Source organism: Ambystoma mexicanum, chromosome 6p (genome assembly GCF_040938575.1).
Source record: "Ambystoma mexicanum isolate Mex_15411 chromosome 6p, UKY_AmexF1_1, whole genome shotgun sequence".
NCBI lineage: Eukaryota > Metazoa > Chordata > Amphibia > Caudata > Ambystomatidae > Ambystoma > Ambystoma mexicanum.
In genome coordinates this window covers 801,685,907-801,712,469 of record NC_090935.1, presented here as the reverse complement: position 1 = coordinate 801,712,469, position 26,563 = coordinate 801,685,907, and the positions used below count along the sequence as shown (strand labels likewise).

Genomic DNA, 26,563 nt, shown 5'->3' with positions numbered 1-26,563 from the left:
AGTGCAGCCAGCAAGTGGCAAGTGCTGGGTTTAAGGCGAAAGACAGGGTATGTCTGATAAGTGCAAAAAGAAAGAAAAGGGGTGGGGGACTGTATGGGTACAGATACAGACCCCAATGCAAGGGGGGTGGCCCAGAGGCAGTGCAGGAGTGTGGCAGGGTGAGCAGGTACCTGGGCCTGGAGGACTGGGTCGCCAGGTGCACAGTGCCGAGAGAGAAATAGATCAGCAGGGGGGGGGGGGTGAAGACCCGAAGCGAAGAGGAATGTCATGAGGTGCTTCCGGAACCGGAGATGGATCTCCTCAATTTTCAGAGTGGCAGGGAGGCTGTTCCAAAGTGAGGCCCCAGTCGAAGACCGAGATCTACCCCCAGCTCGTTTCTTAGAAAAACGCCTAACCCTGAGGGAGTTAAAGGTAGAAGAGCAAAGAGCTCGAGAAGGGAGGTATTTACAGAGGGATAGTTGAAGGTATTTTGGACCCAGGCCCCAGAAAGCCTTGTGGACCAGGCAGAGGGTTTTGAATTTAATCCTTGCATCCACTGGGAGCTAATGAAGGTATTTTAGAGCTGGAGAGATATGATCCCAGGGCTTGATGCCGACGACAAGTCTTGCAGTCCTGTTCTGGATTAGTTGTAAAGGACAGAGGGTAGAGGCAGGTAGATTTAGAAAGAGGCTGTTACAATAGTCCAACCTAGAGAGAACCAGAGCTTGGGAGACTGAGCTTCTGGGGGAAGGAGAGGAAAGGCAGAGTAGCTCTGAGGAGGTGCAGTAAGAAGTTTGACTTTTTAGAGACGTCAGAGATGTGGGCGGAGAAGGAAAGTGTGGACTCAAAGATGACCCTGAAGTTCTTAGCCTCGCAGGTAGGGGCAGGAAGGGGGCCAAGGGAGGCCGGCCAGAGTGAGGGGAAAGGATGGTGAAGGTGCACCTATGAGGAGGATCTTAGTCTTTTTGGCATTTAGACAAAGATGATTGGCGGCACACCAATCTTGAATGGCATTTAGGCAGTCAGAGATGAGAGAAGGAGAGGAGGTGGCCGAGGGCAGCCTGAAAATGAGTTGTCATCAGCGTAGCACTGGAAATTTGAGCAGAAAATGGCAATGCATTGGGCGAGATTTGCCAAGTATTGGTTGAAAAGCCAGGGCGAGAGGTTAGACCCCTGGGGAACACCAAAGGTAGAGAGGGAGATAGATGAAAGGAAGGACCCAAGTTGGACCTGGGTGGGTTGATCAGAGAGGGAAGAGGTCCGCCAGGCCAGAGCCTGATCGGTAATACCCAGGTTATCACAGAGACAGTTGAACAGGGTAATTTGACCGTGTCGAAAGCAGAAGAGAGATAGAGTAGGATGAGGACAGAAGGAATGTTAGAGTCCAGGTTGGAGAGCAGATCTTCACGGATGTTCATGAGAGCAGTTTCCGTGCTTCTGGCAGCTCTGAAGCCAGACTGGTGATCATGGAGAGAGCCAACAGAATCGGAATGAAAGGTTAAGCTGAGAGATGGCCAGCTTTTCCAGGAGTTTACCCAGAAAGGGAGCAATAGAAATTCGGCAATAGTTCACCAGACAAGAAGGATCAGCTGTGGATTTCTTGAGAAGAGGATGCACAATGGAGTACTTTAGAGGGGAAGGGAAGGATCTGGAGGCAAAGTAGAGGTTGCAAAAATCAGCAAAGGCCAGAGCGAGGTTATCAATGTGGTCCTCGATGGTTTTAGAGGAACGAGATGAACCTGTTTTGACGAGGCTTTCATAGACTGGACTTGTCTAGCGACCTCATCAGGGGAGAAAAAAGGAAAGGATGAAAAAAGGGGTGGGGGTGACTGAAGGAGAGTCAGCAAGCGCAGATGGAGAGGAGGAGAGGGTGGACAGGTGCAAGAGCCTGGGAGGCAAGAGGAGGGGTAGAGACTGCAGCAGGGTTGGCCAGCTCCTTGCAGATTGTAAAGCGTTCGGCCAGGTTGTTAGATGCGTTCTGGTAGCGGACAGGGAGCAGACGGGGTCCTTTGAAGTGGGCCGGCTAAAGCCTGCCGGTCCCCAGTTGGCCAGGAATAGTCTGTCACCAGCCAATGTCAAAGCAGGACAGAATGATGCAGCTTACTGCCACTCCCTTAAGCAAAGCAAGCACCAGAGCGGCCATCTTGCAGGCACTGCATGGTGTAAAATTTAGGCAAGCAAAAGTCAAGAAACCCAGTAGTAAGCATCTGGTTGTTGAGGTACTGCGAGTAAGCGTGTGGAAATGCGATGCAATTTTATACACTTTTAACACAAAAAGAAGCGTTCAACATATTTCTTTTTATTTTCTTCTCCAAATTACACTCCAAAATGCATATTTAGTCCCCTGGAGGTGCCGTGGCTATGGACTTGCTAAAAAAAAAAATTGAGACCTCCATCTGTCAACCTAAATCACTTTTTTCTGTGGTGAGATCTCTCTCTCATCTACTGCTAGATTCACCCCCTCAGTTATGCCCACTCAAGTCCTTTGTGATACTCTGGCTCTATCATTCATCACAAACATTGATAAAATACGCACCAACATTGCTAAGATTTTAGCGCAAACTACTACTATGGCTCCTAGTCCCACGGTTGACCTTAAGGGCACATTTGGAACCCCTATTCATATGAACCAGTCACTCTCTGAGAGATGGTCTACATTTCATCTGTTCACTCAGAGAAACGTCCATACTGCTGTTTGCCGTATCAAGTATATCTCCTTCTGATGGTTCCATGTGTTAATATCCCAGGAAAAATATTGCCATACAAAAATATTGCCATATTTTTGCGGCGATATTAAGCCATGAATCCTGCGGAGGACACCCCTGCAACCACCATCATTTTTTAATGGAGCAGGGGACAACCCTCCATCCCCCGGTCCCAATAACCCCATAAATTATCCCCACTAATATCGCCTATGGCCTTACCCCACAACCATATATATGGCGATAATATTAACTAATACCCTTCTGATGCCACCCCCTTGGCTATTATGAGAGACATTTCCTCTGAATTGCTTGCTGCGATCACTGCTGCAGTGAATAATTATTGTCAAACCGGCTCTATCCCCTCCGAACGCAAGGCCGCCACAGGCATCCCATTGCTTAAAAAACCTGCACTTGATCCTTTGGTGTCGTCAAACTATTGCCCTATTTCAATTCTTCCGTTTCTTATGAAACTCCTTGAATCTCTTGTTTCTCCTTTGCTCTCATCCTTTATGGAGTCTATTGGGCTTTTTGATCCTGCCCAATCTGGGTTCAGGCCAGGTCGGGGGACCGAGAGTATCCTAGTCTCAGTTCTGGACGATATGGCCAGGTTGGTTGATGCAGGAGGGGTCGGGCCCTGATTTTATTAGACCTGTCAGCGGCATTTGACACGGTCTACTACCCCATCCTGCTCGACCGCCTGGCCCAAGTTGGAATTTCAGGCCAGGTTCACGCATGGTTCACCTCCTTCCTGGCCGATAGAACTCAGATTCTTTCACAGCCCGTTTCTCTCTATCCTTTCACTCCTTTGTGGTTGTGGGATGTTTTACCCACTCATCCAAGCCTTGCAACATCACTGTGCATTGCTGGCAGCAGAAACATCAGAATGGCCACTGGAAAGCATGCTGCTTGCCAGAGATCACCCGAAAATGCACAGTGAAAACCGGAAAAATAGGCTGCCACCCACTTTTGCCTATATTAGTGAGCACAGGAGGTCACTGCCTAAAACCACCATTGGGCTACACACACAATAGCCTGAAACCACTTGGAAATAGCAATACTGATTGCCAAAAGCAACCCAGAGCTGTTTGGGAATTCATTTTCTTGATTGTCAAAATGTGCTAAAATCATGGCTCACAAATCACCAAAAAAGATCCAACCTTCTTGTTGGGTGTTCCACAGGACTCTACCGCAAGAATCCACATCAGTACAATGTCGGCAAGAATCATATACTATCAAGCTAAATCCCCTTTTAAAGATAGACAGCTGTCAAAATGGGTGTAGTACCATTACTCGCCTCTGTCAGGTGCTATCGATTTAAAATTCTGACAGGAGAGCTGTATTGCAGAAGCTAAATATGCCAAAGAAGAGAATTCCATCAAAATGCCATATAAAGTGCCACACAGTGATTTCATTCTGAAAAAGACTTGATTTAAAGATATATTGCTCAGTTTAAGTTTAAAAATGTATGTTTTTCTTCACAAGGAACTCTGTGCAATTGAACAGAAAGTAACCTGATGCAGCTAAGACTTCAAAAGACTTACTTCCCTGAGAACCCTTCACACCTGGGGCCTTCTCACCAACAGGAGAGGTCGTCGCATGGACATGTTAATCGGAGGGAGGAGATTTTCCCTGCAGCCCGAGGAAGGAACAATGGGGGCTTTGGGGATTAATAGGAATATGCTGATTTGGGAGTAACTCGTCAAACAACTGCTCTGGGAGGGACAGGCCATGTGACATCTGACGCACCCAGCTCTTTGGGGGCGGGGGGGGGGCAGACCAGACTGAGATGTGAATTCAATTGAGAGCAAATGTATGTTTTATAAAATTGCTCATAACAAATTTTACCGAGCTGACAAAAAAATGAAACTTTGGGATTCTTAAAATGGCAAATTCACTCACAGTTCAAGACTAAGCTGGACGCCGTACGATGTTCTGAGACCAAACCCCGGGATTTATTAATATTGTAGATAGTGTTTATGCTAGAAACATAAAAACTTACAGTAATATGCTCAGAGAGGATGTGTATGTCAGTGTAAAATTGGGTGCAGAACCAATTTTGGCAAACCCACCAAAATCGCAAATAAGTTGTCATTTCTGAACCCAAGCACGTAGGAACATGGGACTTGAACAGAGACATGCCTTGATTAATCTGTGATGTGTATATGTAGTCTCAACAACTTGTGTATCTGGGAAATATGTTTTTGGGAAAAATTGATTTTCTAAGTAAAAGCAAAGGGGAGTTTCTTCACTAGATTGTAAACACAGCATCACTCGAACTCATTCTGACACACTAATCCTTTCTCCAGTCAGGTCACAGGGAATCCTCTAACCTATCAAATCCTTAGGGGGTTGGGCATGTAGAATTAGCCTTCCCACCCACTTTGAAAACATAGTAAAAGAGACTTCTTAGGACAGGCAAGGACACACTCATTTTCCACTTCAACTGATTCCTGCGCAGCACCCTGCTGGGAGACTCCAGATAATATCCAGACAGAGACTCCAGATAGATCCAGAGACCAGACTCTAGAACCAAGCTCTAGAACATGAAAGAGAGGCCTAATCCACAAGCTGAATCCTCTTCAGCAAGCCTTCAGCATCTTTTGCAAACCTGATTCTAACCCCTAAACTCCCCAGGGGCTCTCACATTCAACAGCCGGGCTGAGCTGTTCTATTCTAGCTAAGAACCCTGTGCTAGAAGCCAGATCCTGAACCAGAAAGCAGTGCTGTAATCCAAGACCCATCAGATCCAGTTCCAGAGGCCGCAGACCGCCGTGCAGTGATGAACGCAGAACCCAGAGGGCCTGAGACCTGTCCGGTGGCGAGTGAAGTTAATCCCTTGACCAGATCTTTGACGAGGCGCATTCCATTCCAAAAACTAGGAGTCAGTATCTAGTCTAGTACTGCGCATAGTCATCTCTTAGTCTAAAGTAATCTTATCCCATCCATTTCAACCTATCCAGAGCTGCATTTAGAATTTTGTGTCCATCCTGTGATTCCAAATCTGTAAAGCGCATCTGCCATTTCTGAAATCTTGACTTTATTTCTGAAAATCTACCTTCACAAAAACGTCTGTATCTTTTGAACCGCAGTTCCTTATAGTTTTTCCATAATCGCGATTTACGCACGCGGAAAAAGTGCTGCGAATTGCAATTTAGCTAGATTTCACCACGTTAAAAATAGCTGCTTCTTGCTTTCCACTGCTGAATTTCGTCTTCAATCTGATAATCACTCATGAATCATTGCTAGTGTTGACCTGAACTAATCTAAAGTAACTCTCTCTTATCCTGAATATGCCTTAGTGAATTAAAAGCATTTTAGTATATTTTCCCATCCTTTGCAATTACATTCAAAAGCATTTTGACCTGTGTTTTAAAATCACACCTGTCCTCTCTAAGCTTGCTGGGGGGAACTGGAATTGAACTGCATTATTGATTGTATTCTTGAAACCTGTGTCCCCTCCTTCCCATCTCTTCATACTGCATAGTGGGGGGAGTGAGTAGTCACAGGGGAAAAAGTGATTATTTTATCTTCTGTTTGCATTCATATCAAGTTTATTTCTGTGCTGCATTCTTTCCCATCTTGCATTTCCTTGAACCATAAAGTATTCTCTGCTACCTTATCCTTCCTCTTCCGACTCCTTTCAGATTAAAGAGATTGTGCTATTGTAATATTACCCATTGTTGATCCCTGTTATATTCAGCAGTGGGCTATCAAATATTATTTTATCCATAAAAGTGTGTATATATATATATATATATATATTTAATTCTTCAAATAAACCTTTTTAATTTGCAAAACAAACCTACTTCTTGGTTCAGTGAGGTCAGGGGGATTCCAAGAGAGGGGCATTATATAAGGGGCCATCATCCAGATTTAAAGAACTTTTGACATAAAAATATATAAATAAGGGCTTCCATTGGGCATCCCATCATAAGCATTAACTTAGTTGGATTGCTGGATTGAAGTTACTTACATGGTGTCCCTCACGGCAGCACCTTGTCTCCCATTCTCTTCAATATTTACATCTGGCCTCTTGTGTGTCTCATATGCCGACGACACTCCGATCCTGACCGATTAGATTTCGATCAGGCTGAGATGTCGTCGTGCCTGAGGGGATGTCTGACAGCTGTGGGACATTGGATGAACCGCAACTGGCTGAAATTGAATGGGTATATGAACGACACAGGTTCCTCAACTAGCTACCCTGCTTCCAAGCACACAAGGTTGTAGGTAAATCACAACCCAGGTGACGCACCATGTTTAACAAAAACCCATGCATGGATTTAAGTTGTCACTTGTGCTACTAACATCACACACGACTGAATTAACAGGCTAATATTTTGTATGCGTACAATGCGTCCACATACCATCTATTCTCTTCAAAACACAATGGAACAACATCTTTTGCAAATGTTTTTTTATTTTGATTTTTAAATTGATGTGAATATGTATACCAATTAAAATGTTTTTCTACTATACCTGGTTAATGGCTATATACATGTTTGTTGATGGCCTCTTTTTGTCACTTGGGTTGTGATTTACCTACCACCTTGTGTGCTTGGAAGCAGGGTAGCTAGTTGTGGAACCTGTGTTGTTCATGCATCCATTTCCTCACCCACAACAGCCCCCTATCAAAAAAGAGTAAACACCCTTGCTCAATTTTTCTGAACCCCTGAAGTTGAATGGGGACAAGACTGAGGTGCTGGTGGTAGGATCCCCTCCCGATCCCTCACTCTGGGTGTCTTCCCTCTGGCCTTCTGCCTTGGGTTCCCTCTCGGTCCTGGCCGATAAGGTAAGGAATCTGGGCGTTATAATCTCAGCTACTCTTTCCATGGAGCCCCAGTTTGCCGCTGTTAGTACAGCAGGGCATTTTCATCTACAAATTCTTAGGAAGGTTCTCCCATTAATTCCTGCTCATCTTCATCCTCCTGTTGTGGCTGCCCCCGTGCTTAGTCATTTAGGCTACTGTGATTCCCTTTATCTCAACCAAAGGGACTCGTCCAGCAGCTTCAACGGCGACAGAATATGGCTTCTCTGGTCGCCACCGGCTCTCCATATTGTGCCCACATATCCCCGGTGTTGCAGTCCCTGCACTGGCTACCGGTTGCCTAGTGCATTGTTTTTAAAACTTTGCCTGGTTCCTCGCGCTCTGCAGGCCCAAGGGGCTGAATATCGGTGCGCTAAGTTTACGTGCTACCTTCCGACGCGGTCTTTGCGCTCAGCAACAGCTGGCTTACTTGTCGTCCCTGTGTTTCAGCACTCTCGCTGTGGTGGGCGTGCTTTCTCTGTTGCTGCACCCTGAAATATGGAATGGTCTGCCATTGCACCTGAAAAATTTGGAAAATCACCTTGCCTTCAGTAAGGCATTAAAAACGTATTTGTTTTAGTACTGTGGTTGTCGTGCACACTGACCCCTCTCTTTCTCAGCGCCATGATGCCTCTGGCAAACGTGCGCTTAATGAATAAGCCTAAAATAAATACTGCCTGCCACCCAACCCACACCAGACTCCGTTGTCTTGGGTGCTGCCAGAAAAAGGTTGGCTAACCCATCATCCTGTTCTGTCCCCGCCCAGACAAGGAAGGCAAATGCCTGGATGCCTTTGGTAAGAAGATCATTACCACTGCTTCCACAGCTATCGGGCGGATAATGCAATGACCATACTCGCATGTTAGGATTGCGAGCTGTGGTGCAAATTGGGTCCCTTGCTGGAGTTCCTACCTGACAAGAAGCAAGAGGCCTTGGACATTTTCCATGAAGGAGTTGGCATCGGACCATGCCATTATGCGCTCTGTGGACATGACTGACACTAGTTTTTGCCAGCTTGGGAACTGTGTGGCCCTACGTAGGCAGGGTTGGCTCAAGGCCACAGATTTTCGACCTGATGTCCAGTACAGGGTCGTGGATATGCCCTTTGGCATTTCTGCCCTTTTTGGGAAGAAGGTGGAGGAGGCCTTACAGTCAATAAAAATGGACATGGAAACCGCTCCTTGGGCATACTACAGCAGAGGCGCTAGTCCTTTCGTTCAGGAAAAGGGAGCTTCGCGGGATAACTGCACCAGTCTTCCTCCTCTTACAAGACCCGGTAATCTTCAGGGGACCAGTACAGGAAATGGTCCCAGTACTACAGCGGTTGGAATAAGGGTGCAGTGGTGCATGTTCCCTGGGACGAGCTGGGCACACAAGTCTACTATTGCTACTTCCTAGTAAGAAAAAAGTCAATGCACAAGAGGTCAGGGGGTTGGAGGCCCACATTAGATCTCAGGGTGCTCAACAAGTTCCTAAAGGTGCAAACATTCCGCACGATCACACTGCAGCAGGTGTTGTCCCAGCTACAACAAGGAGATCTCTTGGCGCCACTCGACCTCGAGGATGCCTACTTAGACATCCCTATTCGCCCCTCACACCAGCGCTACCTATGCTTTGTGGTGGCTGGAGTACATTATCAGTTCAAGGCCCTTCCATTCGGCCTGCGATCTACTCCGCAGTGTTTACCAAGTGCTGTGCTCCAGTAGTGGCTCACCTGCGGCAGAGGGGTGTTCACGTCTACCCATATCTAGACGACTGATTAGTAAGAGGCCCCTCCTATCCACTGGAAGAAACCAACACTGCCACCACCATCCAATGTCTACAGCAACTGTGGTTCTACATCAACTTCCCAAAATCGTGCCTGTTTCCATTGCAATAGGCACTCTATCGCGGAGCAAGACTCGACACCCAAACCTGCACCGCTAGACCCTCAGATGAAAGGGTTGCAGTTCTTCTACACATGGTGCGCTATCTCAAAGGCGCCCAAGTAATGCCAGCCTGCAACTACAAATCCCTGCTGGGGATGTTGTCATCATGCATCCCGTTGATCACCAACTGCTGGCTATACATGAGACTGGTGCATGAATGCCTGGATGCTCGCTGGGTACACGCATCAGGGTCCTGGGATCACTGCATTGCTTGAAAACCGGTTTGCAGACTGAACCTGTGCTAGTGATCACTGAGGGAACATCTGGTGCAGGGCGCCCCCTCCAATTTGCCAGACCATCAGGATACTGTCACGATGGATGCTTCACTGGAAGGCTGGGGCACCCACTATCAAGACCAACATACCAGGGGCCTTTGGTCGGGGGAGGAAAAGAGCCAGCACATCAACCTGCTGGAGCTACAGCAATGTTTGGGCCCTGAAGTCCTTGCTTTCCCTCCTAAAAGGAAAGGTGGTACGGATTTACACCAACACCACCACGTCAATGTTTTATGTCTGCAAGCAAGGAGGAACAAGGTCGCCACAGCTTTCCAGTGAGGCCCAAGGACTGTGGCGTCGGGCTCTACAGCAGGGCATGTTTCTCATTCCCCTTCATCTACCGGGGATTCAGAACACTCTGTCGGACTCCCTCAGCTGGGATTTAAGCTCTTGCCACGAGTGGGAACTGCACAACGACCAGATTCACTTGTTGTTTCAAACATGTGCACTCCGGCGATCGAACTCTTAGCCACCCGCGACAACAGTCGCTGCAAGACCATTGCCAGCCACATTCCACCATCCCGAGCTTGGGGGACGCCTTTGCGTTTCCATGGGAAGGGTAGTTTCTTTATACATTTCCCCCGATTCCTCTGGTGCCTCGAGTCCTACACACCTTCAGACTGTATCGGTGCAAACTGATATTATTGGCTTCTGCGTTGCTGAGACAGTTTGACCTGCTTGCCCTCTTGTCAGCAATACCGATCACGCTGCACCTACACCAATCGCTCCTGTCCAGGAATCTAGGAGCAGTACTGCACCACAACCCAGCCTCTCTCAATCTGACAGCCTGGCTCCTGTTTTCTTAGAGTTTGGGGCTCTGTCCCTTCCGGAAGATTGCCAGGCGATCCTTGTCAGGGCTAGAGCCCCATCCACCTTGAAATGCTACAAGGGCAAGTGGAGACGTTTTCAAGTATGGTGCAAACGCCAATGACTGCAACCTCAGACCATCCGACCAGAGGATCTGTTACCATATCTGTTGTCCCTGGCTTAGTCTATTTTAAGGCATTGTTCCATTAAGGCCTACCTAGCAGCGATCTCCAAGTACAAACGTGCTGCAGGGGTGCCATCCCTGTGGTCTCACCGTCTGTTTTTTTTCCGTGGGCTGTTCTGGTCTTTTGCACCTGTCCGTCGCCCATTGTCAGCATGGGAGCTCAATGTGCTGCTCAGAAGACTCATGAGGCCACCGTTTGATCCCATGCATCAAGTATCTATTAAACATCTTTCCTGGTAACCGGTGTTCTTGGTGGCCATAACTTCGGGCAGGTGAGTGGGTGAAATCCAGGTGTTTTTCTGTTAAACCGTCCATTTTGACGTTTCATAAGGACAAGGCTGTTCTTCGTACTAACCCAGCATTTGTGCCGAAGGTGCCATCTGCTTTCCATCTAAATCGACAGGTGGTTTTGCCTGTATTCTTTGGCACACCAACCTATCCAGCGAAGCGAACACTGCACACGCTGGATGTGGTGCGCGCTCTTAAGTACTATGTGGCGCGTACTAAGTCATTCCGTGTAACAGATCAAATGTTGGTTTCATTTGGACCTTCTGGGCCTGGGAAGGCTCTCTCAAAGTCCTCCATTGCAAGGTGGATTGCTGCCTGCATCTAATTCTGCCAGCAGACCGCCCTGAGCTCACTCTACCAGGGCAGTGGCTGCAACCACTGCTTTTCTCTCTGGAATTCCTCTGCCTGACATCTGAAGAGCTGTGCATACTTTCACCAGGTTCTACTGTGTCGAAAGACATTCTGCCGAAAAGTCTAGAGTCGGCCAGTCAGTTCTGCAGAACCTTTTTGCGTGAGGTGGGTAAGTATCCAGTGGTAATTTATGCTGGGAGCTTGCCTCTGCCTATGAGTATTGTGGTAGTACTGCTTTGTAATCTATTCACAGCGTGTGAATCTATGAAATGTCCAATGCTGGAGAAGGAATAAGTTACTTCTCTGTAACTGTGGTTCTCCAGCATTGGTATCTTTCATAGATTCACATACGACCCTCCCGCTTACCCACATGGCTCGTCTTGTGGCTCTTACTGCCACTCACGTGCCCTGCCAAATCTGATGTTGGCTGACATGGGAGGAGCTAAGAGAGGTGTTCCTAATGGTTGTGAGCAGTATGACCCAAAATGACTACGATAGAGCACAAAAGTGACTGAAAGTTTTCAGTTTGTTTAAAAGCTCTGTTACCAAGGATTCCCAGCCTGACATCGGGGAATATTCACAGCATGTGAATCTACGAAAGATACAAATGCTGGAGATGCGGAGTTACAGGTAAGTAACTTATTCCTTTTCCTTACTGATAATCTGAAGGACTGATCAGTTTCCCAATAACAAATGAGCAAAGTCAGAACAGTTTTAAAAACAAAGCAAAATGATGGAGGGTCAATAAATACTATGGAGGGAAAGTTGCCAAAAAATAAATCTTTCCGAACAGCCTGGCTCAAGATGAGAGCTATCCAGATGCCGTTATCAAGCTCATGGGACGAGGAATCTGGGAACCAATCGGACAGGATATCCATCCCGAGTTTCCTGTATCAAGGTACCCACCCACGCAAGCGTCCAAAGTAATGATGGGAGCTCCTTTCCAACCAGCCTCATATTCTATAGTGATTACAACTGATTTGTCCATGGAGGGGTGAGGTGCCACTCAGGTGCCATTCATTCCATGTGAAGTGGTCCAGTGCGGAGAAACAATATCACATACATTATCTAGAGCTGGTAGCCATTGTTTTAGCTCTGAGATCGTCCGTTCCATCCGATGATACAGAACGAGATAGTAGTGTTGGTCAGAACCGACTGCTCCGGTGCTATGTTGTACATAAACAAGCAGGGAGGGGCAGGGTGCCCCGCTCTATGCAAGCTGGAAGTTCAGACATTGAACTGTGAGTTGACTCAAGTTATTGTCCTCAGGGCAGTTCATTTGTTTGGGAAGACAACTCTTAAGTGGACAGGTTGAGCAGTCTCAGGAACACTTCTTATGAGTGAGAACTAAACCAAGAAGCCCTGAACATTGTGTTCAGGAAATGGAGTCATCCAGATGTGGACCTCTTTGCCTCCTGTATAGGTCAGGGCAGGAGATCCTTAGGGGATGCCTTGCCTCCAACTCCTCCTGCAAAGTGTTGTCAACAAAATAAGGAATTCCGAGAATTGCAGTATGATTCTAATAGCTCCTCATTGGCCATCAAGACTATGGTTCTCAGACCCTCTGCATCTGTCCCAGATGAGGCCCATTCTGTTACAGACAGGGCAACATCACTTGTTCAGACAGCAGAGGCGATCAGTGATTCACTCGGCTCTGGACAAGCTATACCTCACAGCATGGTTCCTGAGAAACCTAACGTTGGGGCACCTTGACTTTTCCTATTAAAATCTGCAAATAATTGATAATGCCAGGAATCGACCAGGACTCGGTACAAAAGCAACTGGTCTTGGTTCTGTTTTTGTGCTAAAGGCAATGTCTACCCTCTGTCATGCTTTTTGGACAATGCGTTATCTTTTTATCCATGTCTTGTCCACTCGGGAGTACATGTTGATACATGCTGTACATACCTGAAAGCTATTGGAGACTATTGAAATTCAGACAAATTACTCATCTTCAGCAAACCCAGTGGTCAAAAAACATCTTCAGGGTCTAGCGAGAATGTACCCTCTGATCACCAGACCGCATTCAGTTTGGCACCTTAATGAGGTGCTAGCGGCGTGCTCTCTCTCAAACCCTTTGAGCACCTGTCCTCGTATATTAAGTTGCTCACATGTAAAAGAATTCTTCTAGTGGCAGTAATTTTCACTTGTAGGATTAGTGAAATAAAAGCCCTCTCGGCCAGAGAACTGTACACAGTATTCCACAGAGACAAGGCGGTCCTAAGAATGCACCCAGCATTTCTACCAAAGGTTGTGTCTTCCTTCCATCATAATCAGACAATTGTTCTTCCCATCTTCTTTCCAGAACCTAGTTCTGAGGCAGACAAGGTTTTACATTGCTTAGATGGACATAGGGCACAAAAGTTCTATTTGGACAGGACTAAAGCATTTTAAAAGTCTAAAACCTGTTTTGTCACTTTAAGAGTTTCCTTTCCGGACTCCCAGGCTTCCAAAGCATCAAAAAGCCAGGTGGATAATAACAACCATTACAGAAGCTTACAAATACCAAAACAAGATCCCACCAGCAGGAATGCATGCAGTAAGTGCCGGGCCACAGCAGTAGCCTACCAGAAGCAGGTGCCGTGAGATGTAATTGGCAAAGCAGCAACCTGAGCATCTCCATCTGTTTTCTGTCGGCACGACTGCCTTAATACCAGTGCCAGGTCAGAAGCAGCATTTGGTGAGGTGCTGCTTAAAAATCTGTTTGCTAACAGCTCATAAAAAGAGTTTCATTCTCCTCAGAGTTTGAATGGTGGGTTGTAATCACCCATGTAGTATTCAAGAAAGGGGACGTGACGTAGGAGTAATGAAAAGCTACTCACAGTAGTGACTGAAGTACTCCAATTCCCCTTTCCTCCATGCGTCCCACCCACCATCACTCATACAGTAAAGACCATCTTGTGTCTGATGCTACCAAGTGGATTGAGTAGAGGCGACGGTGGGCGGGGTGAGCTGGATGTGGTTGCGACCAATGCCACACCTACGCATGCTCTAAAGTTAAATGGGGAAAGCACGTTTATGCTGGGCAAAATGGTTCTGATACCGTCTCTGTGCAGGAAGAACCATGCGCGTCTCTGTGCAGGAAGAACCATGCAGTATGGAAGAAAGGGGACTTTGGTCTAGGAATACGTCGGTCACTACTGGAGTAACCTTTGATTTCTGATGCACCCCGAACCACTGATGATTGTTTGGGCATTTATATCGCGCTACGAACCCTCAGTTATCTGAGCGCTGCTCATTTTCCAGTGTGTGGTGTGCTCATTTATAGACCTCCGAAGGATGAAAGGCTGAGTTTGGCCCTGCCGGGATTCGAACCTGCGTCAGCAGGCTCTGCACGGATGTCAAAGCGAGCGCTCTACTTGCTGTGGTATCTGACCAGCTACTCCTGACCGATGTACTCCTAATATGGCATACTGGTAATATAGTAAACCTTTTCGGAGAGCATGTTTTCAAATCCAGTGTAATGTGGTAAACCTGTTCTAGAGGAATATGTTTTGAAATCCAGAGGTTACATAAAGAAGGGAGCTTCTAGGAGGAGTTTAAGGAGTGCTATTCAAGATCATCACGGAGTGCTGGCGGAGTTGAGCTGAGGACCCAAGCACGCTTGGTCTCTGTCTTCATTCTGGTTTATAAATAAGGGGCTCTTATTGCCCCATTTTCTCTCCTAGATTTGCGCAGCACTCAGTTGGATTTTTGATCACAGACGCTCCAAAAGCTGCTTCTTTTTGAGGGAACTATCCTTTTTAATTGCACTGTATATGGAAGTACCAAAAACGTAACTACAGCAGCTCAAACCCATTGAGCTTTCTTATTTGAATACGGCTTATGTTTACATCATGGTAATCCAATTGAAACCAGTTCTCTTTTAAGGCTTCTTTTTGTAGCCGTTCGAGACCATTTTTTCTTAGTTGGCTTTTCTATTGGATTTGATATTTTGAAGATTTTGTGGGATTTTTGGTATTGTACAACTCAAGCCTTCCTCCAGCTTCAGAATGTCAGCTCAGCTTGCAGCTCTCTACTATCACAGAGTGGTGCGAGTATGAGGTTTTCCGGTTTTGATTTCACATTGAGAAAGTAAGAGGTATTGTAAGACAATTCAACTGAGGGGTCAATAATCTACATGAGGCGTTTTGGTGAGAGCCAATTAGCATTACAGTTGCCTTTAAAAAGCTTTTTTTATTTGATTGATACATTAGAAATAGGGACATAGGCTAGAAAATAAGAGTGTTTTCATTAACCTTTCTTATATTGAGTGAGTTGTGTGTAATCACAATGATGATTGTTTTGATTTTTTTTATTACTTTTGCACTCTGATAAAAAAAAAGTAACTAACTTTGCAGTAGTGTGAGAGCTTTGTGTTCTCTTCATGAACATACATGTGCTTGTGTATCTAGGGGGCTTCTATGTAAATAGCAGTATATTGTCTTATGATTTATTGTGCGTTTTTCCATAAAGAATGGGTTGGTAGGAGGTTTAACAGTAATCCCTATATACCTTTGAGGTAATACCGGCTCTCTGTCCGCACCAAGAAGAGAGCCCACATCCAAGCCTGCATCTCCACGGCATGGACCAACTTGGCCAAACTCTTTCAAATCTGCAAGGAGCTGGCCAATCCTGCTGCAGTATCTACCTTTCTTGTCCCCTCCCAGGCCCTCTGCACAGCCCTGGCTTCCCATTTCATCTCTAAAACTCAGGACATCCTGTTCTCTCTCTCTTCCTCCTCCCTCTACTCCCTGCTCTTCCTCTGCCACCTCTCCTCCCTCCTTCTCTGCCTTTCCCATGTTCTCCTCAGACAAGGTTTCTAGACAAGTCCGATCTATGAAAGTCTCGTCAAAATAGGTTCACCCCTATTGCTCCAAAAGCATCAAGGACCACATTGACACCCTGGCTCCTGTTCTGACTGACTTCTGCAACCACTCCTCCGCCACTGGAGTCTTCCCCCTCCCCCTAAAGCACTCCCTTATGCACCTTCTTCTCAAGAAGCGCAGAGCCGACCCTTCCTACCCAGCTAACTACCGTCCAATCTCCATCACTCCTTTCCTGGGCAAACTCCTAGAAAAGCTGGCCATCTCTCAGCTTAATCTTCACTCTGAATCTGTTGGTTGTCCCCATGACCATCAGTCTGGCTTCAGAGCTGCCAGAAGCACGAAAACTGCTCTCCTGAACATCTGTGAAGACCTGCTCTCCAATCTCGATTCCAACAGCGCTCATCTTACTTTATCTCTCTTCTGCCTTTGACACTGTCATCCATGCCATCCTGCTAAAGAGTCTTCGTAATAACCTGGGTATCACTGGTCAGGCCCTGGCTTGGCTGACCTCCTTCCTCTCCGATCAACCCTCCCAGGTCTAACTTTGGTCCTTCCTCTCCTCGATCTCTACCTCTGGTGTTCCCCAGGGGTCTAACCGCTCTCCCTAGCTTTTCAACCAATACCTGGCACTTCTTGACCACCGCATTGCCGCTCTCTGCCCCAACTTTCAGGGGGGTTGCTAGGTCTGGAAAAGACCTGGGGCTATGCTAATGTCAGAAATGTTTGGACTGGGTGCTAGCTAGCCCTTTGGCTGTAGCTCAGGAGATTCTATCCAGGGCTATAACCAAAAGAACAGGGACTATAGTCCCCTTAGCCCGCCCCAGCAATGCCTCTGGCTATGCGGATGACACTCGGCTCATTTTCAGGCTCCCTTCAGCCACCTTTTCTCCTTCTCTCATCTCTGACTGTCTGTCATCCAGGAGTGGTGTGCCGCCAATGATCTCTGGCTTAATGTCAGTAAGACCGAGAGTCTCCTCATCGGCGCACCTGCTCCCTCCTTTCAGGTCACTCTCTGGCCGGCCTCTTTTGGCTCTCTTCCTGTTCCCACTTGTGAGGCTAAACACCTGGGGTCATCTTCGACTCCACACTTTCCTTCTCTCCTCACATCTCTGACGTCTCTAAGAAGTCACACTACCAGCTGCACCTCCTCAGAGGTATTCTGCCTTTCCTCTCCTTCCCCCAGAAGCTCACTGTCTCCAGAGCTCTGGTTCTCTCCAGGCTGGACTACTGCAACATCATCTTTCTAAATCTGCCTGCCTCCACTCTCCGCCCTCTACAACTCATCCAAAACAGGACTGCAAGACTTGCCCTTGGCCTAAAGCCCAGTGATCGTATCTCTCCATGACTGAAATCTCTGGACTGGCTCCCAGTGGCGGTGAGGATTAAGTTCAAAACCCTCTGCATTGTCCACAAGGCCTTCTGGGGCCTGGGACCTCAATACCTTCAACTCTCTTCCTAAATATCTTCCTTCTCAAGCTCTTTGCTCATCCGCCTCCAACTACCTCAGGGTTAGTCGCTTCTTCAAGCAGCAAGTTGGTGGTAGATCTCGCTCTTCTGCTGTGGCCTCTCTCTGGAACAGCCTCTCTGAAACTTGAGGAGAACCATCTTCAGTTCCGGAAGCACCTCGAGACCTTCCTCTTTGCTTCTGCTTTCTCTCCTCCTCTCCCCTGCTGATCTCCTGGCTGAATCTGAAACTGCACTGGTTACCTGGCTACCCTGTGATCTCGGGCCCAGGTTACTCCCCACCCCCGTCAGTTGCACACCGGCACTGCCCCCCTGGCAACCCTTGCACTCGGGTGCTGTTTTTGTATCTCTACAGCCCCTACTAGCACTTAGACTTGATATCTGCACCTACCCTTGCACTTGCCACCAGCTGGCTGCACTTTTATTTATTGTCTCTATTTATTTTACTGTTATCCTATGTACTGCACTGCCCCCTCTCCTTTCCCCCTGCACTTTTCCCCTTTCCCCCTCCCCTTGCACGATCTCAATATCACCTGGCCTAGTAGAATCGCTGCCTGTCTTCCCTCTGTTTCCCCTCCCTTGCCTCGCCACTCCTTGAAACACGTGTGTATAGGCGTGTTATAAATGCCATATCATATAATATATATAATTAGTAAATCAGTCCTGTGTAGATGAGTGAGGGTTGTTAGCACACTGCAGGGGTTTGTCTACTCGCTCTTTGATGCTCAGTGACAGGTATCTGATTTTCTCTACCTCTGTACCTACCACAACCCATACTAGGAGGGTCCAGCACACCCCCTTTGGTGTGCAGGAAAGGCTCTGGTAGTAGCAGGTGATAAAAATCACATTACTAATTCCTGTCATCCGGCTAGTTCCCAGAAGGCTGCGACTTTTCGGGGCCACATTAATTTTGATTGCTTTGGACTGGGCATGGAGAATGTGGTACCTATAGTTGCTGGACATGTCCATCTCCCACCTCCTGAAGAGAGTGGATCTCCTCTCCCTTTCAGAATGGCATGAACCTCCACTCGCCAAGGCCCTTGCTTTGCTTGGCCCTACCTAGGCTTGGTCTGGCGGGCCATTACATGACCTGTCGCCCCCCCCCCTTAAGCAGGGTTGATTGCTACATTCTTTTTTGTCATTTGTAAGTTGTAAATTTACAATTCCTAATTACAGTGCTTGTTTTCCTCTTCAGAAACTTGTGGATCTTTGTTTCCAAGTTCACAGAATTTGATGCAAGAAAGCTGCATAAACTATACAAGCATGCAATCAAAAAACGTCAGGAATGTCAGGTAATATTGTATTAATGTGCACACTGATTCAAAATTGGTCCATCATTGTTTTTTTGTTCGTTTTTTATAACATGTTTATTTTAAATCGGTTGTACAAGTGATCAGAAAAACAGGCATACAATAGACACAGAATTACCTTAAATTCCAGTCCCGTGGGGCAGATTAAGCATAGTTCGAGGACCCCAGAGTATATTCTCTCCATGACACCCCCCGCATCCCTCCCCCCACCACCGCCCGCCTCCAGCTCAACTCTTCGCCGGGCTCAGTCGGGCAGGCCCGTCTGTGGTTAGCGCAATACCTGGTCTTGGGGCCCATCGGACTGACCGTGGTTTATGGGTCATAGCCGGAAAGTTCTGATCATAGTCTAGCAGTGGGGCCTAAATGTCCTCAAATCGATGTAAGAGGCCTGCTTTGGCTGCTGTCACTTTCTCTGCAACCAGAATGTCCCAAAGTTTGATCCACCAAAGTCATTGACAGGCCTTCGAGGTACAGGCAGTTGTAACGTTCCCCGCCAATAGAAGCTATGTAATGAGGTTGACTGTTTTCCCCGATCTTGGGTAGGCCCCCGGGGCTGAGGCTCCTAGCAAGATAGTTTCCGGGTCCCTAGGGATGAACACCAGGGTAATATCTTCTATAGTGCAAAGGCATTGGGCCCAGAAGGATTGAACGATAGAACATGTCCACCACATATGGAGGTATGATCCTGACTGTCCACACCCGCGCCAACAATGGGGGTCAAGGGATTAATTAAAGCGATGTAGGTGGGGGAAAGTATCATTGCAGAACCAGTTTGTGGGCACATTCCCGATTAGTAATGCAAAAGGAAGAGGAGTGAGTCCTGGACCATATATCTACCTAAGTCTAGTCCTCCAGAGTGTTAGGCAGAATCCTGTGCAGTGCCTTTAGGGACCACTACACACAATTAAGACTACAAGTGGTAATACAAGTGCACCTTTGGTACAAGCCTGTACTACACTGTTAAGAGTGGTAGCAGTAGCGGAGCAGCCAGACTTATCTCAAGAGCAAATGAGCAGTAATAGAGATTACACAAAGGACCACAATTACTGTGACTCGAGCAAACACTGACTCAAGGTTTTTGGTTGAAAAGTAAAAGTATATTTCTCAAGCATGGGGTCTGGCATGGATTCACATGCTCATTCCCCATCGTCAGGCCGGGAATCCTCGGTAAAGAAAAAAATCCGTATCAGTTTTGTTTCCGATCTGTCTTTCTCAGTAGTAACCAATCACTGGTCTCTGGGTCATGCTGCTCCCAGCCAATGACTGCCCTCTCCCTAAGCCCCGCCTCTGGCAGCCATCCTCAGATTTTTACTGCATGCTCAAGTGTTGGGAGTCCTCGTGTTTAGCTCTCGAGTTTTTGCTGCGTTTTCGCACTTTTTCAAGGAGAATTTCTCATTTTCGGTCAAGAGCCTCAAGCTCCACGCCCCTCAACGGTGAAGATTTCGTTGAGTTATGCATCTTGGAGGAGTCAAGAAGTTTCTGCGGCCTACCCGAACATGGCCCAGGAGAAAGGAAGCTCGACGCCCGGAAAGCTGTTCAGGGTTTACCCTGGATGCCAGCTACAGAATGGGTTCAAGGAGGACGAGTACTCGAAATGTCTCCACTGCCTTCATGAGGACAAAACGCACGTGGAGAAGGACTGTGCTTTTTGCGGGAACATGTCGGAACGGACCATCAGTGATCGACACCTTCGTCTCTCCGACTGGCTGGAAGGAAAGAGCCTGTCAGGTGAGAAGAAGAAGAAGTCCGAGCGGTCTTCTAAGTCGTGTGAGGGCGCCCCGGCGACGGGAGTCCAACAGAAGACAAAGCACCGGGAGTCCGCGGGCACCGGGAGCGCCGAATGGTCGGGCTCCTCGGCTGCCAGGCAGGGCGCACCCTCTCCAGCGCCATCAACCACGAGTCAACGCTCTGCTCAGGGAAGAGGATGGCCGAGAACCCAGCGAAGCTTCTGGAGAGGCCCCGGTCGAGCTCGAAGGATCTGGCCAAGGGGGAGCGAGGCGGTGACGGCCACAGGCCCACACTAGGTGGTAAAGGCTTTGATTCACCCGGCCAAGGCCTCTATCGAGGAAGTCGCGACGGCCCTGGCGCAGCCTATGGAGGCTACACCAGTGGAGGCGACCTCGGGGCCCAGAGTCTCCCTGCCTCCGCAGAGGTAAGCCTCTTTCAGACCCATCGAAAAGACCCCCGTGAAGACCCCGGCGGAAAAAGAGGGGGGGCTGTGGCCATTGTGGACACGGACACAGAATCCGAGGAGGAGCGGTAGAAGTCTTAGAGGGCCTCGGCGAAGGCGTCGAAGAGGCCCGTCCCCACGGGAGGGGTCCCGACAAAGGTGACGACGAGAGTGACGGCAGCACCGGCGAGGGTCCTAGTCAACCGTCGCTTCCGGAGCCGCAGGATAACTTGGCGGCCATTTTGTTGGCGATACAATCCTTATGTTCGGAGATGAGGACGAGATTGCCCTTACCAACGACGGAGGATCCGGAACCAGGCTCGACGGAGGAGCCAGAGCCAGAACCGGGCCTGGCAGGAAGCCCCCCGAACAAGAGAAGACAGATCCATCCAGCCCCGCCTTTTCAGCCCTCGCGGCCTGCTCAGCCTTTACCCACGTCCCACGTCCCCCGTCCCTGGGGATGACACGGGAACGGACACGGACACGGCCACGGCGGGTACTGACGACGACGGCAGTGACGACGGGACGGAGCTCCCATCGCCCCCAGCCCGGGCCTCCCCGCCTGACGAGATCAGATCTTTCCATGCAATGATCACCAGGGCATCCAAGCTTTTTCAGCTCTGCCCCGAAGAGAAGAAGGAAGGTTTCCTTTACCAACGGCGTGAGGCCAAGAGGACGACAGTCCCCGCCGTGCCTCTGCTGGATGACATCTGGGACGAGGGTCTGACCCTTCTCAAGAACCTGTCGACACCTGCCAAGAGGGATCGGTATGAGAAGAAGTACCGGGTCCCCGACGCGGCCCCTTTGTGCCTTAGGGCACACCCGACCCCTGACTCGGTCGTCTCAGCGGTGGCCAAGAAGAAAGCGGGGGGGCATCGGCCTCAACGTCAACTTCCCCGCCGGACGGCTAATGAAAGAAGCTGGACGCAATGGGACGAGTTATCTCGTCGGCGGCAACAACGATTAAGGCGGCCAACGCCCTCACGATCGTGGCCCGCTATGACAGGGGGTTATGTTACAAGATCGTCCCCCTGTTGGACTTCCTACCAGATGACAAGAGGGCCGAGGCCCTGGAGATCTTGCAAGAAGGCGAAATGGCGTCGGATCACGCCATTATGGTGGCAACGGACATTGCCGACACCGGTTTCCGGCAGCTAGGCAACAGCGCTTGCCTTAGACGACGAGGGTGGCTTAAGGCGACGGATTTCCGCCAGGACGTACAAGCCAAGGTTTTGGACATGCCGTTCGACTTGAACAATCTGTTTGGGAAAACAGTGGATGAGTCCCTCCAAGCCATCAAGGCGGACACAGAGACGGCTAAGGCCCTAGGCGTTCTCCGGCAACGAAGGCCGTCCTTTCGGAGCACCGGAGGCAAGCAGGGTGCCTCTGTCATGATGCCTACCCCCGGGCATCTGGACCAAGGCCCTCAGCTCCGGGAGCAGGCATCCAGACATTTGTTTAAACCTCAGCAGCCCCGGCTAGGGGCTGTCTGGGTTCAGTCCTAGCGCCTTAGGCGCCAGGCTCATAGACTTTACTTACCTGATGCAGACCATGCTGCAAAAGAGTCCAAGCCTACATGAGGCCTGGATGGGACTATTTTGTTACAGTGACTATTTTTTACTCGGGCGTGGCTCTAGGGAACTTCTTACCTGGAACTACTTTGGAGGCTATTTACACCACACCCGAACAGCAGCACATGCTTCGCGATATTCTGCATCCAGCAGCGTGACCCTCACCGTGCCTGCAGCCAGCATCCAGTCTTCTGCCACGCCCGCGTGCCTGCAGCCAGCATCCAGTCTTCTGCCACGCTCGCCTCGAATCCGGAGCTCATAGAATAAAGAAGAAGAAGAAGAAGAAAAGGACAAGGTTAGAAAACAAACTTATTTCAAATTCCTCACCTAATTCTGGAACCATTTCATCTCCGGACCTGGAAAGTACATCAGTCCTGCACGCGTCGCTTCGCCAGCTCCAGCACGGCGCCATACTCACCAGTTCTCACAGCATCTTTCGATCTGGCACTGTCTCCATCATTTCTTCGCCGTAATCTGGCGCCTAGGGGACACAAGAAAAAACAAGGTGAGCCAAGGGAATCAACAAATACAACCTCTTAACACCATAGACTTACCTGATTTACCACCGGCGGTATTATTCCTTAACTCTCCATATTTTCATATGCCGCATCTGTAAAGAGGGAGAAAAACAACACGTTAACGCATGCAATAGTTACCGGACAGCGTTGGGTAACACAGACTCTTACCTGAACGCCAGCAGCAGCTACGAAACCTTCTTCTCACGAACTCAGTTGCAACTTAAGGAAGGAAGGGGACAAAAGTGAACATCGGGCACATTGAACTCTTTGAGCTTGTTACTTACCAATCCCGCCAGGGACCTCAGAGTCAATACTTACCGGAACTCTCCCAACTCCTTCAAACCAGTGAAGTAACTGGTATCCACGCGCCCCTACAAGACACGCAGGATGGAGAGCTCATCTTTTACGAACATAAGGTGAGGTTACTAAGGGGATATCGGAGGTGATTAGTGGGGGAGAGCGAGAACAGTTGGGAGGCCATCACTAAAACCCACAGGTGATTAATCCCTGTCTCCACTTGCAGGAAAATACTTCGAGTCCAGCGGACGAGACTAGGCGGGCCAGTCCAGTCATCTCTGCACTACGCATCACGTTGGAGGAGACCGCAGCTGTCCGGGTCCGATCGACACCCCTGTGGGGTCCAGGTGAGCGTAACAGCCTCCAAGGGATTCGGCGGTGGATCCTCTACGTACCGCCAAGCGGCCCGCTCCTCGTCTCAGGAAGTCTATAGAGGACGAGGCAAGTCGGGTGGACCCCGCCGTCGTCACCAGGGAGGCCAAGGCGTCCTCCAAGCAAGATTGAACCGACAGCGGTGTCGGGCTCCCACCGAAGCACCCCGGTGGGAGGCCAGCTGGCGAAGTTCGTCAGCGTGTGGGAGTCCATCTCCACCGACAGTTGGGTGCTGGATGCCCTGGCCCAGGGGCACGCCCTCGAATTTTTAAAAAAAGTGCCCCCGCATTCCACGTGTGGCCAGGAAAGAAAATCACATCCCTCAACTGCTTTTGGAGGTAAGGGCAATGCTCAAAAAAGGTGCCATCGAGCTCGTCCCGAAGAGGCGCCGGGGCTCCGGAGTATACTCAAGGTACTTCCTCATGAAAAAGAAGACAGTAGGATAGCACCCCATCATGGACCTGCGACGACTGAACAAGTACATCAAGGCACAGAAGTTCCGGATGGTCACCCTCCAGCACGTTCTGGGACAGCTAGAGGAGGGCGATTTCCTGTCGTTGTTGGATTTGGAGGATGCGTACTTCCACATCCCCATTCTAAAAGGACACTGAAAGTTCCTCAGGTTCGTGGTCCAAGGCCGGCACTACCAGTTCAAGGCCCTCCCGTTCGGATTGAAGTCGGCACCCAGGGTATTCACCAAGTGCCTCGCACCGGTGGCGGCGCGGCTGCGCCTGCAGGGGATCCACATCTACCCCTACCTGGACAACTTGCTCATCCGAGCAAGGACAAGGGAGCTCACCGTAGATCACACAGCGAAGACCGTCCAGCTGCTCACGGACCTGGGAATCTCCATCAACTTTCCCAAATCCCACCTGGTGCCGTCGCAAGTCGCACTGTTTCTGGGAGCCAAGCTCGACACAGTGGCGCGTCTGGCCTCGCCGCCGGAGGAAAGGACGAAGGCCATCCTGGGCAAGGCGCAGCGTCTGCTGGCCACAGACGTGGCCAGGGTGAGGTCCATCAAGTCCCTCCTCGGGATGATGTCCTCCTGCATACATCTTGTGCGCCTGTGCAGGCTTCGGATGCGCCCTCTGCAAGAGTTCCTCGACGCCCGCTGGATCCAAGCGACGGACAGCTTCGAGGACAGTATCCCGCTCAACGAGACCTTCCGACGAGCGATCCGGTGGTGGGGCATCCGCGCTCATCTGACGGTGGGCACAGACTTTCAGACCCCATCCCACCAGATAACGGTGAGGACAGATGCCTCCCTGGAAGGGTGGGGAGCGCACACCGGAGAACTTCACGCGAGAGGCCTTTGGCTCCCGGAGGAGAAACCGCTCCACATCAACATCCTGGAGCTCTGTGCAGTGTTCTGGGCCCTCGGGTCCTTTCTCCCGTCCCTCAAGGACAAGGTGGTGAGAATCTTCACCGACAACACCACCACGATGTTCTACATCCGAAGCAGGGAGGAACCAGATACCCAGCCCTCTCCAAGGAAGCCCAGGATCTGTGGCATTGGGCTGTCGCCCAAGGGATGTTTCTAGTGCCCTTTCATCTGGCAGGGATAAAGAACACCATTGCCGACTCACTGAGCAGGGAGCTGCGCTCGTGCCACGAGTGGGAACTACGTCAGGATCAAGTGGATCGACTCTTCCGACGATGGGGAAAACCGCAGATCGACCTGTTCGCCACGGCGACAAACTCCAGTGCCAGAGGTTCGCCAGCAGGTTCCCCCAGCCGTGGAGCATGGGCAATGCCTTCTCGTTCCCCTGGGATGGCCTGTTCCTTTATGCGTTCCCTCCGTTGCCGTTGCTGCTCCGACTCGTCAGCCAGCTCAAGAGGTCCCGGTGCAGGATGATCCTCGTCGCACCGGCATGGCGAGGCAGATCTGGTTCCCGGACCTTCTGGACTTGTCAGCATCCCCACCAGTCAAGCTGCCTACGGACGCGGATCTTCTCTCCAGAGAAGGCAGCGCCATACTTCATCACGACCCAGAGTCGCTGAACTTGCAGGCCTGGCTCCTGCAGCACTAGAGTTTGGAGGGTACGATATCCCGGCTGACTGCAGAGAGGTCCTTGCAAAGGCAAGGGCGTCAACTCTCAAGTGCTATGGACATAAGTGGAAGAGGTTCTCGGTCTGGTGCCGTACACAGAAGATTAACCCTCTACGGATTACGGGCCCTCAAGTGCTACCGTACCTATTGTCACTGGCCAAGGCTGGACTGGCTCACGCCTCCATCAAGATACATCTGGCGGGCGCCCTTATGGTCCCATCGCCTGGTGAAGGAATTTATGACGGGACTGTTCCGATCGTTCACGCCGGTGAGGGCCCCAGCGTGGAAGCTCAACGTGGTGCTGACCAGGCTCATGGGGGCGCCATTCCAGCCCCTGCATTCGGCACCGTTGATGTTCCTGTCGTGGAAGACTGTTTCTTGTGGCCATCACCTCCGCACGATGAGTGGGAGAGATCCAGGCCCTATCCTGCAAGCCTCCATTCTTGACCTTTCACGACACGAGGGTGGTGCTGAGGACGCACCCCTCCTTCATGCCCAAGGGGCCGTCTGACTTCCACCTCAACGAGCCCTTGGTGTTACCTGTTTTCTTCCCGTCGCCTTTGCCAACGGCCGAGAGGACTTTGCACTGGCTGAATGTGGCTAGAGCGCTGAAGTTCTACGTGGACCGCACGAAGAGTTTTCGGAAGACATCACAGCTATTTGTGAACTTTGGACCTGT

At 49.6% G+C, this 26,563-nt stretch overlaps 1 protein-coding gene across 1 annotated transcript in view; it reads left to right on the top strand.

Annotated features, from left to right (window-relative positions):
- The window catches only part of CHD1 (chromodomain helicase DNA binding protein 1), a 2,212,767-nt gene that overhangs the window by 2,107,274 nt on the left and 78,930 nt on the right, over window positions 1–26,563 (top strand). The window contains exon 34 of the mRNA XM_069625454.1: window positions 18,792–18,888. Coding sequence (XP_069481555.1) covers window positions 18,792–18,888 — 97 coding nt within the window. The remainder of the gene's footprint in view (window positions 1–18,791; window positions 18,889–26,563) is intronic.